The sequence below is a fragment of the Equus asinus genome, chromosome 17, assembly GCF_041296235.1.
Source record: "Equus asinus isolate D_3611 breed Donkey chromosome 17, EquAss-T2T_v2, whole genome shotgun sequence".
NCBI classification, from domain to species: Eukaryota; Metazoa; Chordata; class Mammalia; order Perissodactyla; family Equidae; genus Equus; species Equus asinus.
This window is the reverse complement of record NC_091806.1, coordinates 19,385,154-19,398,251: the sequence shown is the minus strand read 5'-3', so window position 1 is coordinate 19,398,251 and position 13,098 is coordinate 19,385,154. Positions and strand designations below refer to the sequence as shown.

Sequence of the window (13,098 nt, the reverse complement as noted above, 5' to 3'; positions counted from 1 at the left end):
CTATATCCATTAAGACAACCCAATATAAGCCATTTTAGCATTAACTCCAACTGGTAATCATTGAAGGGTAATCTACTATTTAGTAGCAATTTCAAAACTTTCAAATATTTTCTTATATCATGGGGTTATTAAATGGCATTTGGCTGGGTAAAAAACAACTGTTTGATAAATTCTCAATGGTGTGAGAAGTTGTGTGTGTGCTGGTGAGGTTGTTGCAGGTTTCCAATTAGAGTTTGTAATTGGGGATTTAGATGAATCTTGGAATGTTATATTTCATGAGGAATCCACCTTTGATCTTATGGCTTTCTTAGCTGCATCTTTTACATCTTTATTTCTCAAAGTATAAATCAGTGGATTCAGCACTGGGATGAAAATGGTGTAGAACACTGAGATAATTTTATCAGTGTTGGGAGAGTAGAGGTAGCTGGGTCGTGAGTAAATGAAGAGAGGAGTCCCCTGATAGATGGCCACAGAAGTCAGGTGAGATGCACACGTAGAGATGGTTTTCTTCCTCCCACTGGAAGATCTGATCTTTAAGACTGAGAGAAGAATGAAAAAGTAGGAGATGATGATGATCATGAAACAGATAATTTCCACTGAGCTGCCATACGTGGCAAGAAGCCATTCATTAATTGATGTGTCTGTGCAGGATAGCTTAAGCAGGGGAAGGAGGTCACAGAAAAAATGGTTGATGATATTTTTATCACAGTATTTCAGAATAAATGCAAAGGATGTGTGAACTAGGGAGCTCATGTTGCCTCCAACATATGACAAGCTAACCAGCCATATACAGATACTCCAACACATCACAACTGTGTAGAGTAAAGGGTTACAGAAGGCCACATAGCGATCATATGCCATGGCAGCCAATATAAAGGATTCTGTGTCTGCAAAAGTAGAGGCAAAATAAAACTGCAGGGCACAGCCATAATAGAAAATGGATTTGCTCTCTGAGAGGAAATTGACCAGCATTTTGGGAACAATGACTGAGGAATAACAAAAGTCTACAAAGGATAGGTTGCTAAGAGAAAAATACATGGGGGTTTGAAGGTGCAGATCGGTCCTGATTAACATCATCAATCCAATGTTCCCCATTAGAATCAAACCATATAATGTCAGAAACATAAGGAATAGGACACTCTGCAGTTCAGGGCGAGTTGGAAACCCTAATAGAATAAACTCAGTCACTAAGGTGTAGTTTCCACTCATAAATTCCATATTCTGTGCTGTTTTTGTTTCATGAGAATTCTAACATCCTAAAATGTTATATTGATGGAAAGAGAAACATAATTAGATATAATTATAAGGTTATTTTATTGTTTCAACAAACAAGCAATCAAATAAAAAATCCAAGCCCAAACGTACTTTCAAATACAAACTCTGAGAAATATATTTCAGAATTTAGTTGCTATCATATTTCATGGTTGCCAGTTTTATTTTATTTGCTTGATTAATGACTATTTCTTCCATTGCACAATTTACGCACTTATTTTTACTTACTTTTGCTTACTTTTTTTTTTACCCAAAATATAGCACAATAGCTGGCTCATAAGGTAAAAGGAAGTAATAAATTAATTACTAGACCTATGATGATAAGAAGAAAAGAAAAAAATATATATCATTAAAAATAAATTGATCTGTAGAATATGCCTTGGAATGATTTATAGACCATTTTGCTCTTTCGTCCAGGGTTTAATAGATAGTTGTGTGCTATTCTCCTGACAGAGCAGATGAAGTGGTAAATTAAAATATATAGCAGTTAATTGTTTTTTAAAAGAATATAATGTAAAAGTGATATTAATGAATTAAAAATCAATGTCAGTAAACATTAGCTGTGAGTATATTTTTGTTTAAAAAGTTTTACTGAGGTACAACCTACATGCCATAAAGGTCATCTAATTGGGCAATTTGATTATTGACAGTAAATTTACATAGTTGTGCAACCATGACCATCAGCCAGTTTTAGAACATTTCTAACACTCTAAAAAGATCTCTCATGTCCATGAACAATCACTCCCCTTTCCCCTCTCCCCTCAACTTCTGGCAACCACTCATCTACTTCCTGTCTCTACAGATTTCCCTATTCTCGACATTTCATATAAAAGGAATCATACACTGTGTGGTCTTTTGTGTCTGGCTTCTTTCATTTAGTACGTTTTCAAGGTTCATCCATGTTGCAGTGTGAATGAGAAATTCTCTCCTTTTAATGTACTTTTTTTTAAGATTTTACTTTTTCCTTTTTCTCCCAAAGCCCCCTGGTACATAATTGTATATTCTTAGTTGCGGGTCCTTCTGGTTGTGGCATGTGGGACGCCACCTCGGCATGGTCTGCTGAGCGGTGCCATGGCTGTGCCCAGGATTCGAACCAGCGAAACACTGGGCCACAGCAGTGGAGCACTCGAACTTACCCACTCAGCCACGGGGCCGGCCCCTTAATGTATTAATAATATTCCATTGTATAAATATGTCAGATTTTATTTATCCATTCACCAATTGATGGACACTTGGGTTATTTCCACTTTTTGGATAGTGTGAATAATGCTGTGGTATATTTTTGGTAGGAAAGAATTTAGGATAATTTCCTTAATTCTAATCAAGATACTAAACTAAGCTGATTAAATTGTTTCTCTATCTTTGGCTTTTATTTTAATTCTTCTAGCAAGTGCTCAGTGACTGTTAGTTGACTGATTGAGTAAAGTGGGCAAAAAATTCAGCCATAAGTTGACTTATAATTAAACATAATTACTCTATATGGCCTTCATACTGATTATATGTTATGAGCAAACAAAAATAGATAGCTGTCATTGATGTTTATGATAGTATAATTCATGGTGTTGAGTCTAAGAATTTTGTCAATTCTTACTTCTGGTGATTCAGAAATTTTCCAGGAGTAGGAGGAACTTGAGAAGAAAAATTTCATCTTAACTTTGAAGGATGGACTTGGGAATATATAAAACAAACAAGCAAACCATCCAATGAGCTACATTAGTGTTGCCGTTGTGGGCCAGGAAGGGAACAAAATGATTTTGGGTCATACAATTACAAATGTGGCAGTGTTAAGAACTTCATTTGCGTATTTCAGCTAATCATTAAAGCCACTGAATGACAGAGGCACACAGAAGCCTAAGAGAATCAGGAGGGTTAATGTGCTGTCTTATGTTATTGCCTCAGAATGTGTGAATGAGATGCAACACTACGTTAGGAAAGTGGTTAATTTATTCTGATGTTGCCTGTTTTATTTTTTAATATTTTTATCTTTTTTTTTTGAGGAAGATTAGCCTTGAGCTAACATCTGCTGCCAATCCTCCTCTTTTTGCTGAGGAAGACTGGCCATGAGGTAACATCCATGCCCATCTTCCTCTACTTTATATGTGAGATGCCTACCACAGCATGGCTTGCCAAGCAGTGCCATGTCCGTACCTGGGATCCGAACCAGTGAACCCCAGGCCACCGAAGTGGAACATGCACACTTAACTGCTGTGCAGACCCTGATGTTGCCTGTTTTAAAAGTAATCAAGCTATTTAGAAAAGATAAGACATTACTTTAGAGTTAGTAAGAATTTGGTTAGAATCTCATCCTGGCCACATATCGTTGTGTGACCTTGTGCAATTTAATGCATATATATGTATATCTTAATCTGTAACATAAGAATGACAACAAATATCTCACAATGTTGCTGTATGGGTTAGATTAGAAAAATTATCTAGTTATCATCTGTATATCTATCTATATATCTATCTGTCTACTTTTTATCCTTCCGTATGGTCACACTTTAGAGAGACTGACACATAGTAAACAACAAAGATTTGTTTCAGTTGCTCCACTGCTCTCTCTTATTCTTAGCTTATGACTAGTGATATGTAGCAAGGCTATATTAATAATGAGTATCATTTATATAATGATTACATGCAATGGAATATTCTAAATACCTTACATATAATTTATTTAATTGTCCCCCCAAAAACTAACAAAATTATGGAGCTGGCCCAGTGGCACAGTGTTGAAGTTTGCATTCTGCTTTGGCGGCCTGGGATTCCCATTTTCATGTCCGGGGCATGGACCTGTGCACCGCTTATCAAGCCACACTGTGGTAGGCGTCCCACATATAAAGTGCAGGAAGACGGGCATGGATGTAGCTCAGGGCCAATCTTCCTAAGCAAAAAAGAGGAGGATTGGCAGTGGATGTTAGCTCAGGGCTAATCTTCCTAAAGAAAAAAATTAACAAAATTATGATGCAGTTACTATCATTACCATCTTTCTTTTACAGATGAGAGAACTAAGGCACTGAGAGTTTGAGAGCTAAGATGTGATAGGAATGGGATTATAACCCAAGCTCCTGATTTCATGCTTTATGCTAGATTGGCTCTCTATAAGTTAGATTCTTATTATTAATTCCATATTTTGGATAGGAACTTTGAGGCTTCGAGTAATGTCACAAGTCATTCAGCTAGTAGTTGACAGGTATAATTCAAATTCAGTTGTGCTCACAGTCAAAGCTCACAAGATCAAACATGAGGGTGGTTAGAATATTAATCGTTTGGCCCCTGTGAGACAGGCTTAGTAGCATAGTGTTGCTGAAGGGAGGAATAAATGGCTCATATATCTACTAAACAAAGCAGGGAACATGTTCTTGAGAACTTCACATTGATCATCCTTTCTGACAGTCTAAGAATTCCATTTAGAGAAATGTGAGAGAGAAGAAAAGAAGCCATGACGGTAAAGATAAGAGAAGGTAGAGAATCTTGGATCCTTGCTTTAACGTGGAAAGAACAAAAGATCCAGTCAAAATACTATGATTTACTAAATTCTACCCAAATACATAACAAGAAAAATCTAAGAATAGAAAATAAATTAATTCAAACTATCCGGCAGCCAGCCATGCTTCAGTTCTCTTATCAGTAAAAAAAAAGCTTATTTAAACAAAAAGTGTTTCAGATTGCTGTAGAAACTATAAGAGTTACACAAGACAGATGACTTTGTGGGTAAAATACTATCTGATATGTGGTTTCCCAATTCTTTGGACACAAATCAGTGGTTCTTCCTCTCAGATTTACAAAAGCCTATTTTGTGACGTTAAAGCCAGTCTAGTAACCACAGAAGCTACTTACCAAGGAAGAAGTTGTTTTCCAATTACCTAGGTGAATAAGAACCAGGGGCTCTTATTGCATTCTCATGTCATCGGGGACCCAAGAATTAAAGGATTCCAAACATGATCATTTCCAAGGGACACCTAGGGAATAATTAGCAGGATTATTGCCATTGTGAATTTTTTTCTAAAAACACATTAGTAATTACAATAGAAACAGTGTTAACTTGAATAGGCAATTTTCACTCTCGGTAACATGGGGGTTATTTTTAATGACACTTGGATCTTACAAAGGACTGCTTTTACTATGGAGGTCTTTTACAAGTAGTTCAAATATTTAAAAATATAACCATTGCAATTTTAATTATTTAAAAAAACACAGGGAATTTCAGGAAATTACCTACTACTGTCAGTACTAAAAATAGATCTTTTTTTTAATTAATGACATTGAAGAGTGAGTCCAGTGGAGGTTTTGTGCAGAATTTGGTATTAGCAGGTGCTCTCTGAGAAGACGGAAGGACTTAAAAATAAGCATCTGATGCCAGATAGCTTCAAAATGATGTGAAAGCCATCCCAGTTAGTAAATACAGGATCTCATCATCAGCTTAATTAGTCTTACATAGATTGTGCATGACAGTTTCACTAAAACAATGATATTTAGGGGCTAAACTCATGGACTTCCATGAATTACATTATAGGCTCTAAATATTTTTTCACAGCATAAAATGGGTTTGTTGACTCCTATATCAGTAGAATCTTAGAGGGAATCTTGCTAAAACATACATGCAATGCAAAGATCCGCTTCTAAGTCAAGACTGAAAAATGACCTGACAACTTCAGTTTAATTATTTCTAAGGGCTAGAATTTCACGATTTCAATTCACTGTGAAAATTCTAGCTGTTGAAAAAAGTCTTCATTATGGTGGGCTCAAATCTGAATTTATTTTTCCTCTTCACTTGCAGTGTGATGCTTCTACCTACATGCACGCAATATTGAACTTATTTTGTGACTTGGGACAGTTTAGTGATAGGGTTGCTGAAGTGCAAGTTAACTTTCTAAGCAACAGTAAAAGTTAATCATTTTAGCATAATATGGACATACAGGGAATGTAACAAATTTATTTACTATGATAATGATGGATATGAAATAATTTGAGAGATGTTTTTAAAATTTACTGCATAAAACTAATTTTCCAAATATACTTTCTTTACAAATTTACATTTTACAAAATGCAGTTATTTAGAATTTTACCTAAAGGACAAAATTAATCACTCTTTCCCTAGTCTTCCTCCTCAGATAAGAAAGTGATAACCTAACACTAATTGAGTGATCTGTTAGAACTTGTGGGCAGAGGTCCAAGCCTTTAGGATTGTTGTATAAAGGGAGTATTGTCTCCAGTAAGAGTAGCATTGCTTCTGTAGAACAATGCTTGGAATCTCTGCATAATTCCTGGGACTCTGCACCACACTTTTGTGATTCTAAGTGTCCCCAACATAGAATTTGGGAGAGAGAGAGAGGAAGGGGGGATGAAGGCATCATTTCTTAACACATTAAGCTAATTGTACTCATTACACGAGTGTTCTAGAAAATCACAGTTAGGCATATAGATAGAGTTGGAATTTAACTTATCAACATCATATCAACTGGTATATTGCAAGTACTATATTCGCTGTTAGTTCTAGAGTTGAGTGTACAAAGGAAGGCACTGGAGATGGTACCGTTTTGCTACATCTGATTTTATATTGTTTCATAACAGAAAATTACACAGGACTTTGTATGCAACTGATCGGACATCTCCCACGTATAAATTACTCAAAGAAGAAAGAGATATAGTATATACATAATTCAATTACATCTGTTACTTTCATTAAAAACTTCAAAAATCTGTAATCCTTTCACTTGAGGTAGGATGTGGTAATTCATAGTAGTTTTTTGCTCCCATTGAGAGCTTCTAAGAATAAAGAAAGATAAATTACAAATATTTAGAAAGAAAACTGTCTACAGCTGTATTCAACTTGGACACTAAGAACTAAGAACTAACATCATACCTTAATGTCCACATTAGCATGAGTTTGCTATTCCTCTGTTTTGATTAGCTTGATAAGTTTTTCAGGAGTTTGTTGCTCAGGCAAATGTTTTGATTGCTCATTGCGGAAATTTCCTGAACAATCCATGGACTCTTCAATGGAAAACATCAACAGACAGTTTATTCTCTAAATTCTCTGAATCTTCTGCCACAAAATTCTCACTTTGTTTCCAGCAACCTGGACTGTTGTCTCTTGATCTCTAGCCTACTCTAATCAAACTGTTGAAAGACCCACCTTAAACCAAACTTTTGATGCATAATAAATTCTTTTCTTGCTTCCCCTTTCCCTAAGAAACTGCCAAAGCTCTGTGAGATGGTATTCTTCCTTACTAAGGTAAGCGATAAATTCAGACTTGTCTTATCAACCAGTTATGTTACTGATATTTGGGGAATTACCTTTTGTATCATATATATAAACTCATCAATATAGACTAGAATGACTATAATTCAAAACGTTATAACAATTTAGAGGTAGCTAAAGACCTGTAGATGTCCCTGTTGAAATTTGCCAATTATGAACATGGGTGAGAGACTGAGAATGTGTGCTTTTCCAGAGTTTTTGGCAGTTATATAGTGCCAGGATTTCAAAACTGGAGATGTGAGGAACCTCAAACAAATGGCAGATTTTCTATTCTGGACACTTTCTAAATTCAAACCTTCAGCATGTGCTGGATGAAAAGCACTAAAATTTTGGAAAAACAAAGTAGAGTTTCCCCAAATTTCTTAGTGCTTAGGATAGAAAGACTTGATATGAATTTGGGTTCCGAGAATGAAAATGTATAAAACTCTGGAGGGATTTTTCATTTGACACTGACAGTCATAAACCAGAAGTCTCTGAGAACCTAGGCACATATCAGCCTTAGCTTCATTAGAGAAATGACGGAGCCTTCTGGTGGGAGAAATCGTCTGGAACATCTTCTTTATAGTCACTGTATGGCATATAATAAACAAACAAATTACTACATGTAAGAACAGATAAGACCTTATGACGAAATAACAAGACAAAAAAACATTAAAAACAAAAGCACATCAAACCACAAATTGCCAAGGCAATTCACGGTGGAAAAGATGCATTTTTCAACAAGTGGTGCAGGAACAAAGCTTATCTATAAACAAAGGTAAATTTTGCCCTTATCTGATACAATCCACAAACTCAAGAAGAACCTATCCTGAGGCAGAATTTCTTCTTCCTCAGGGAAATCTCAGTTAGGTTATTAGCTAGATAAAACGGATAAATTTTCTTTTGTCCCTGAGAAAAAGATCCAGCTACAGCAAAAAAAAGCCTCAATTATAAGGACAGAAGAATCAAGTCTTTACTTCTCACTTTGAAGGACTTCTGAGAAAGAGGATTGTGAGTAGTGTTAATTTTAGAGAAGTGATACATTTCTTTGCCCTCTTGTAGGTATAAGGAAGACATGTATATAAGCAATCAAATTATACTTATAATGCAAATCTCATCTCCAATGGTAGGCATGGATTTAGTGGATTTAAAACACTGGAACCCATATTTTACTAATCATTAAGGTGAATATTTTGTTATGATAATACTTAGAATTCTTCCATTTTGGCTCCCACCTCCCTTCTCCACTTCCCTCCCTCCTTCCCTCACTTCTTTCTTTCTTTCCTTCTTTCTTTCTCTCATTCCTCCTCTTTTTCTTTCTCTCTTTTTGTTGCTTGAATTTTGTCTGTTTCTATTGTTTTATTAAGTAAGTGTCATTTGAGAAATCAAAATGTGCAGAGCGGGGCCAGCCCATTGCCAAGTGGTTAAGTTCGCACACCCTGCTTCAGCTGCCCAGGGTTTCAGTGGTTTGGATCCTGGGCATAGACATGGCACCACTCCTCAGGCCATGCTGAGGTGGTGTCCCACATAGCACAACCAAAGGCACTCACAACTAGAATATACAACTATGTACCAGCAGGCTTTGGTGAGAAGAGAAGAAAAGAAAAGAAAAAAAAGGATTGGCAACAGATGTTAGTCCAGGTGCCAATCTTTAAAAAAAGAAAATGTGCACAGCCTTATGGTAGATGTGGCTAATACCACCATCTCTGTACTGCATAGCATCCTAATTTCATAGGAACATTTTTGAAAATTTTATATAAAATCACTTAATACAAGTAGAAACAGTCAATCAGAGTTTGAAATATATAGTGGAATTGGAATAGGGTTTAAAACCAGAAACTATTGGGTCTGTGGATTGATGCTTTGTAACTTAGGTCTCTCAAATTTTCTGGGTCATCAAAAAGTTTAAGATTAATTTATTAACCCAGCACCAGTTCTAATCATACATAACATCTTTCAATATAATAATAAACCTATTTATGAATGGCATTACTGGAATAAAATGAAAAGTTTTCAAATTCTTAGAGAAAATGAGGAATATTGTTATATTAGGGAAAGATTTTATGATACTCTAATATTTGGGGAGGGATTTAGAAATTGGATAGAAATCGCTTAATAATTCTACTTCCTACACTCCCAAATGCATATCATGTAATAACTTATTTGATATTCACAATGTACAAGGAAAATTTTATAAACATTTATTATTACTATTTTTTCAGAACTTGACTCAAATCTCATTTGAACAAACTTGTGACTCAGCCAGTGGTAAAGTCTTAGTTTCTAATTTGTTTTCCAATTATTTGTTAATTTTACTTTGTTCTGTTTTCTTTTTCCAAAATGCTCACATGTTAGAATATTGGAGGAGAATTAAATTAGGACCTCAGTGTGAGGGGAGAGAGAGAGGTGAACAAAAGACACAGTAATGAGAATAGCATAGGCCACATCAATCATTGGTAGAGTGTATGGTATATGCTGGTTAATGATGGAAATTGTTATCCATTCACAAATCAAACGTTTATAGAGTGATTCCCATGCATTAGATACCCAGGAGAATATAATATACAAACACTATATTCTAGAGACCCCTGGTATGACCTACTGTAAAAGTAACTTGGATTTTGAGTTATACAAGCCTGAATTCAAATCTCAATAATAACATATGTTTGCTGTAATCTTGGTTGATTTATATAACATTTTTAAGTTGAATTTTACTTGTAAGTAAAATGGTGACACACATGCCTCACAGCCACATTGTGAGGACTAAATAAGACGGTGTCCGCACATGCACCTAATACCTGTTGAATCACAGCAGGTGCTCTTTAGCTTCCCACTTTCACCACCTTCACTGACAGTTTGCAAGCTGATTCCAAATAGCATCTTCCTGTCTTCCTGCACGTAAGCCTAGCTTCAAGAAGGTACTTGCTTAAATACAATGCTCAGAGACTGGAATAAGTGCACATTCTTCATTCAGGGCCATAGGAATGATACCACTGAGACCACCAAGATGGATAACTTACCATTCTTCAAGCACTTGGTGAACCAAACACTTGTAGAGTTCAACTCTGTCTTGTTGGTATCAAAGAAAGATTTGTAAGAAGTACTTTAGGGATTTATTAGAGAGAGGAAAACTGTCTTGGGGATACAATAGAGCTCAGGAGACACTTGGATGGTCTAGGAGAACCTGAGAAAGAAACTAGGAATAATGGGCAATTTATAGAACATTTTAGTAAAAAATGATGGAAATAGGAAAAAGGAACATATGATCAGAATTGGGAGGACAGCCTTCTGCTTGGACCAGAAAACTCTCTTAGATTTCTCTTCCTTTGACTCACGTCTTCAATGAAAAGCATGACTATTAATCTCAGGAATTAACACTCAAATACAAAACTAGTATTTGAGATTTGGTAAATATCTTTCTCCCTCTTAATAGTCAGATCTTTATGACTTTTTTCAGTTAAAATAAACTGAATATAACAAAAGTTAGAATAAAAAAGCCACAGATCACCCAAGAAAATCACTTTCTCCAGCTTATTTTTTCATATAAATACTAATGTCTCAAAAAACATCTGAGACAGCTTAAATGAAAATGTGAATAAATACAATTTATTTTTAAAAGAAATGAGATGAGAAAGAATTGAGGGAAAAGGCCATTGCAAAGAAAATTGTCAAATTTCTTGCTACAATTAATATTTTTGCTATGTTTATTTTTTATTTTAATTAACATAATTCCAATTAGACTCTGATATTCTTACCATTGAAGCCAAACAACAAACAGTATGACATATCTCGTTATCAGTAACAAGAAAATATAGCCGTCTCTCAGCATAACTAATTCCTGATAGGAATTTTTTCTGGTGGGTAATTTTGAATGGAAGAATGAACTTTTTTTTTTACACAGGTCATCATCAAACTCAGATGGTTGTGTAGGCCTGATTCTTAGTGACTATGACTTCTGAAAGTGCAACATACATAATTATATTTGAGCAAATTTCAACTCAGGCAAATAAAGTGACCTTACATATCATATTATTTTCACAGATGTTACCCAGAGACCAAATACCAGAAGGCAATTTAACTGTAGTCATGGCATTTGTTCTCCTGGGACTTTCTGGTCTTCCAAACCTCCAGGGGTTCCTATTTGGAAATTTCTTTCTCATCTATATGTTCGTCTTAACAGAAAGTTGTCTTATAATAATTACAAGAGTACCCTGTTGTCCAGACACTCATGTATTTTTTTCTTGCCAGTTTTTCCTCACTGGAAATCTGTTACATGTATCTCACTTTCCCCAGGATTCTGGTAAACCTTTGGACTCAGGATAGAAGCATTTCTATGCTGGGCTGTGCCACTCAAATGTACTTCTTCCTTGTTCTGGGAGCCATGGAGGCATTTCTTCTGGCAATGATGGCACATGACCGCTATGTGTCCATTTGTAACCCTCTGAGCAATCCTCTTGTCAAGAACTACAAGGTTTGTATCCAGTTGGCTTTTGTTGCCTGGCTTATTGGAATCCCTGTCCAGATAGGGCAAACATGTCAGGTGTTTTCAGTGCCTTTCTATAATTCCCACTGAGCCAATCACTTTTTCTGTGATGTCCCCTCACTGATCAAGTTGGCCTGTGGGAACATCTCATTTAACAAAATATGTGTCTATGTAGTGGCTGTATTATTTGCCATGATTCCTTTTATATTGATAGTTGACTCTTATGTCAAAATCATTTACACCAACCTAAAGTTTCCCTCAGTCGAGTTTTTCTTATATTCTCCTCTATAATATTTCCTCAATCCCTAGTTAGAGGGCTGGTTTCTGTAATAGTTATAATACATATCCTGATGATAATTTTTTTTTATCTACAGAACTAACGTGTTATTGGTCTCTTAATGACCACCTGAGCAACCTGAAACTTAGCTGTTGAACCTGTTAAATGTGTTAAACAGTTCAAAAAATTAAAATTTTAACCCAAGATTATAAGTGGAAAATTTTCCTTTATTTTATAGCATGTCACCATCTTGTCTCAATTTTATTTTACATCTTTAAGGTGTGAATAATTTCAAATTTTACTTATAATAAAATGAGAATCTGGAATAAGTCCAGGTGAGATAATGGGAAACTCCCAAGCAAATAACCCATGCATTCTAGGTTTCTATTCTGGGAAAGAAATTTTTTCCAAGACTTAAATTGTTTAAGAATCTTGGTTTGGAGCCAATTTCTCAAGACAAGCATAGGATTTGCTTCCTATTATTTAGTAGTGATTTATAAGGGTTTATGATCATGAAGAGAAAATATTTACAAGAGAGGGATGTCCTATAGTAATTAGATAACAGAGAGGATTAGGAAAGTTAATTACAAAGTAATTAGGAGCCATGTGCCGGAGATCATGGAACGCCAGTGAGGAGCAGTGGTGACAGAGGCTTCACAGGGGACAAGATGTGACAGCACACAGCAAGGGAATGAGAGGCCAACCTGATCTTAGCTATTGTGGATGCACAACCAAGTGGTTATGTTGTAAAGGAGTTCTAAAACCACATATTTAGCACAGTGTAGTATTATGCATGAACAGAGAGATCTTCTGAGGCTTTAGAAT

At 35.6% G+C, this 13,098-nt stretch overlaps 1 protein-coding gene across 1 annotated transcript; it reads right to left on the bottom strand.

The window, feature by feature from the left end:
• Nucleotides 1–273: 273 nt before the first annotated feature.
• On the bottom strand, nucleotides 274–1,218 carry LOC139040945 (olfactory receptor-like protein OLF1). The gene has a single exon (XM_070488648.1). The coding sequence runs from the start codon at nucleotides 1,216–1,218 to the stop codon at nucleotides 274–276; it is 945 nt and encodes a 314-aa protein (XP_070344749.1).
• Between the last annotated feature and the right edge of the window lie 11,880 nt (nucleotides 1,219–13,098).

Excerpts from the sequence above, each read along its gene's own strand:
- LOC139040945 (XM_070488648.1), bottom strand. The coding sequence starts at position 1,218 with ATGGAATTTATGAGTGGAAACTACACCTTAGTGACTGAGTTTATTCTA.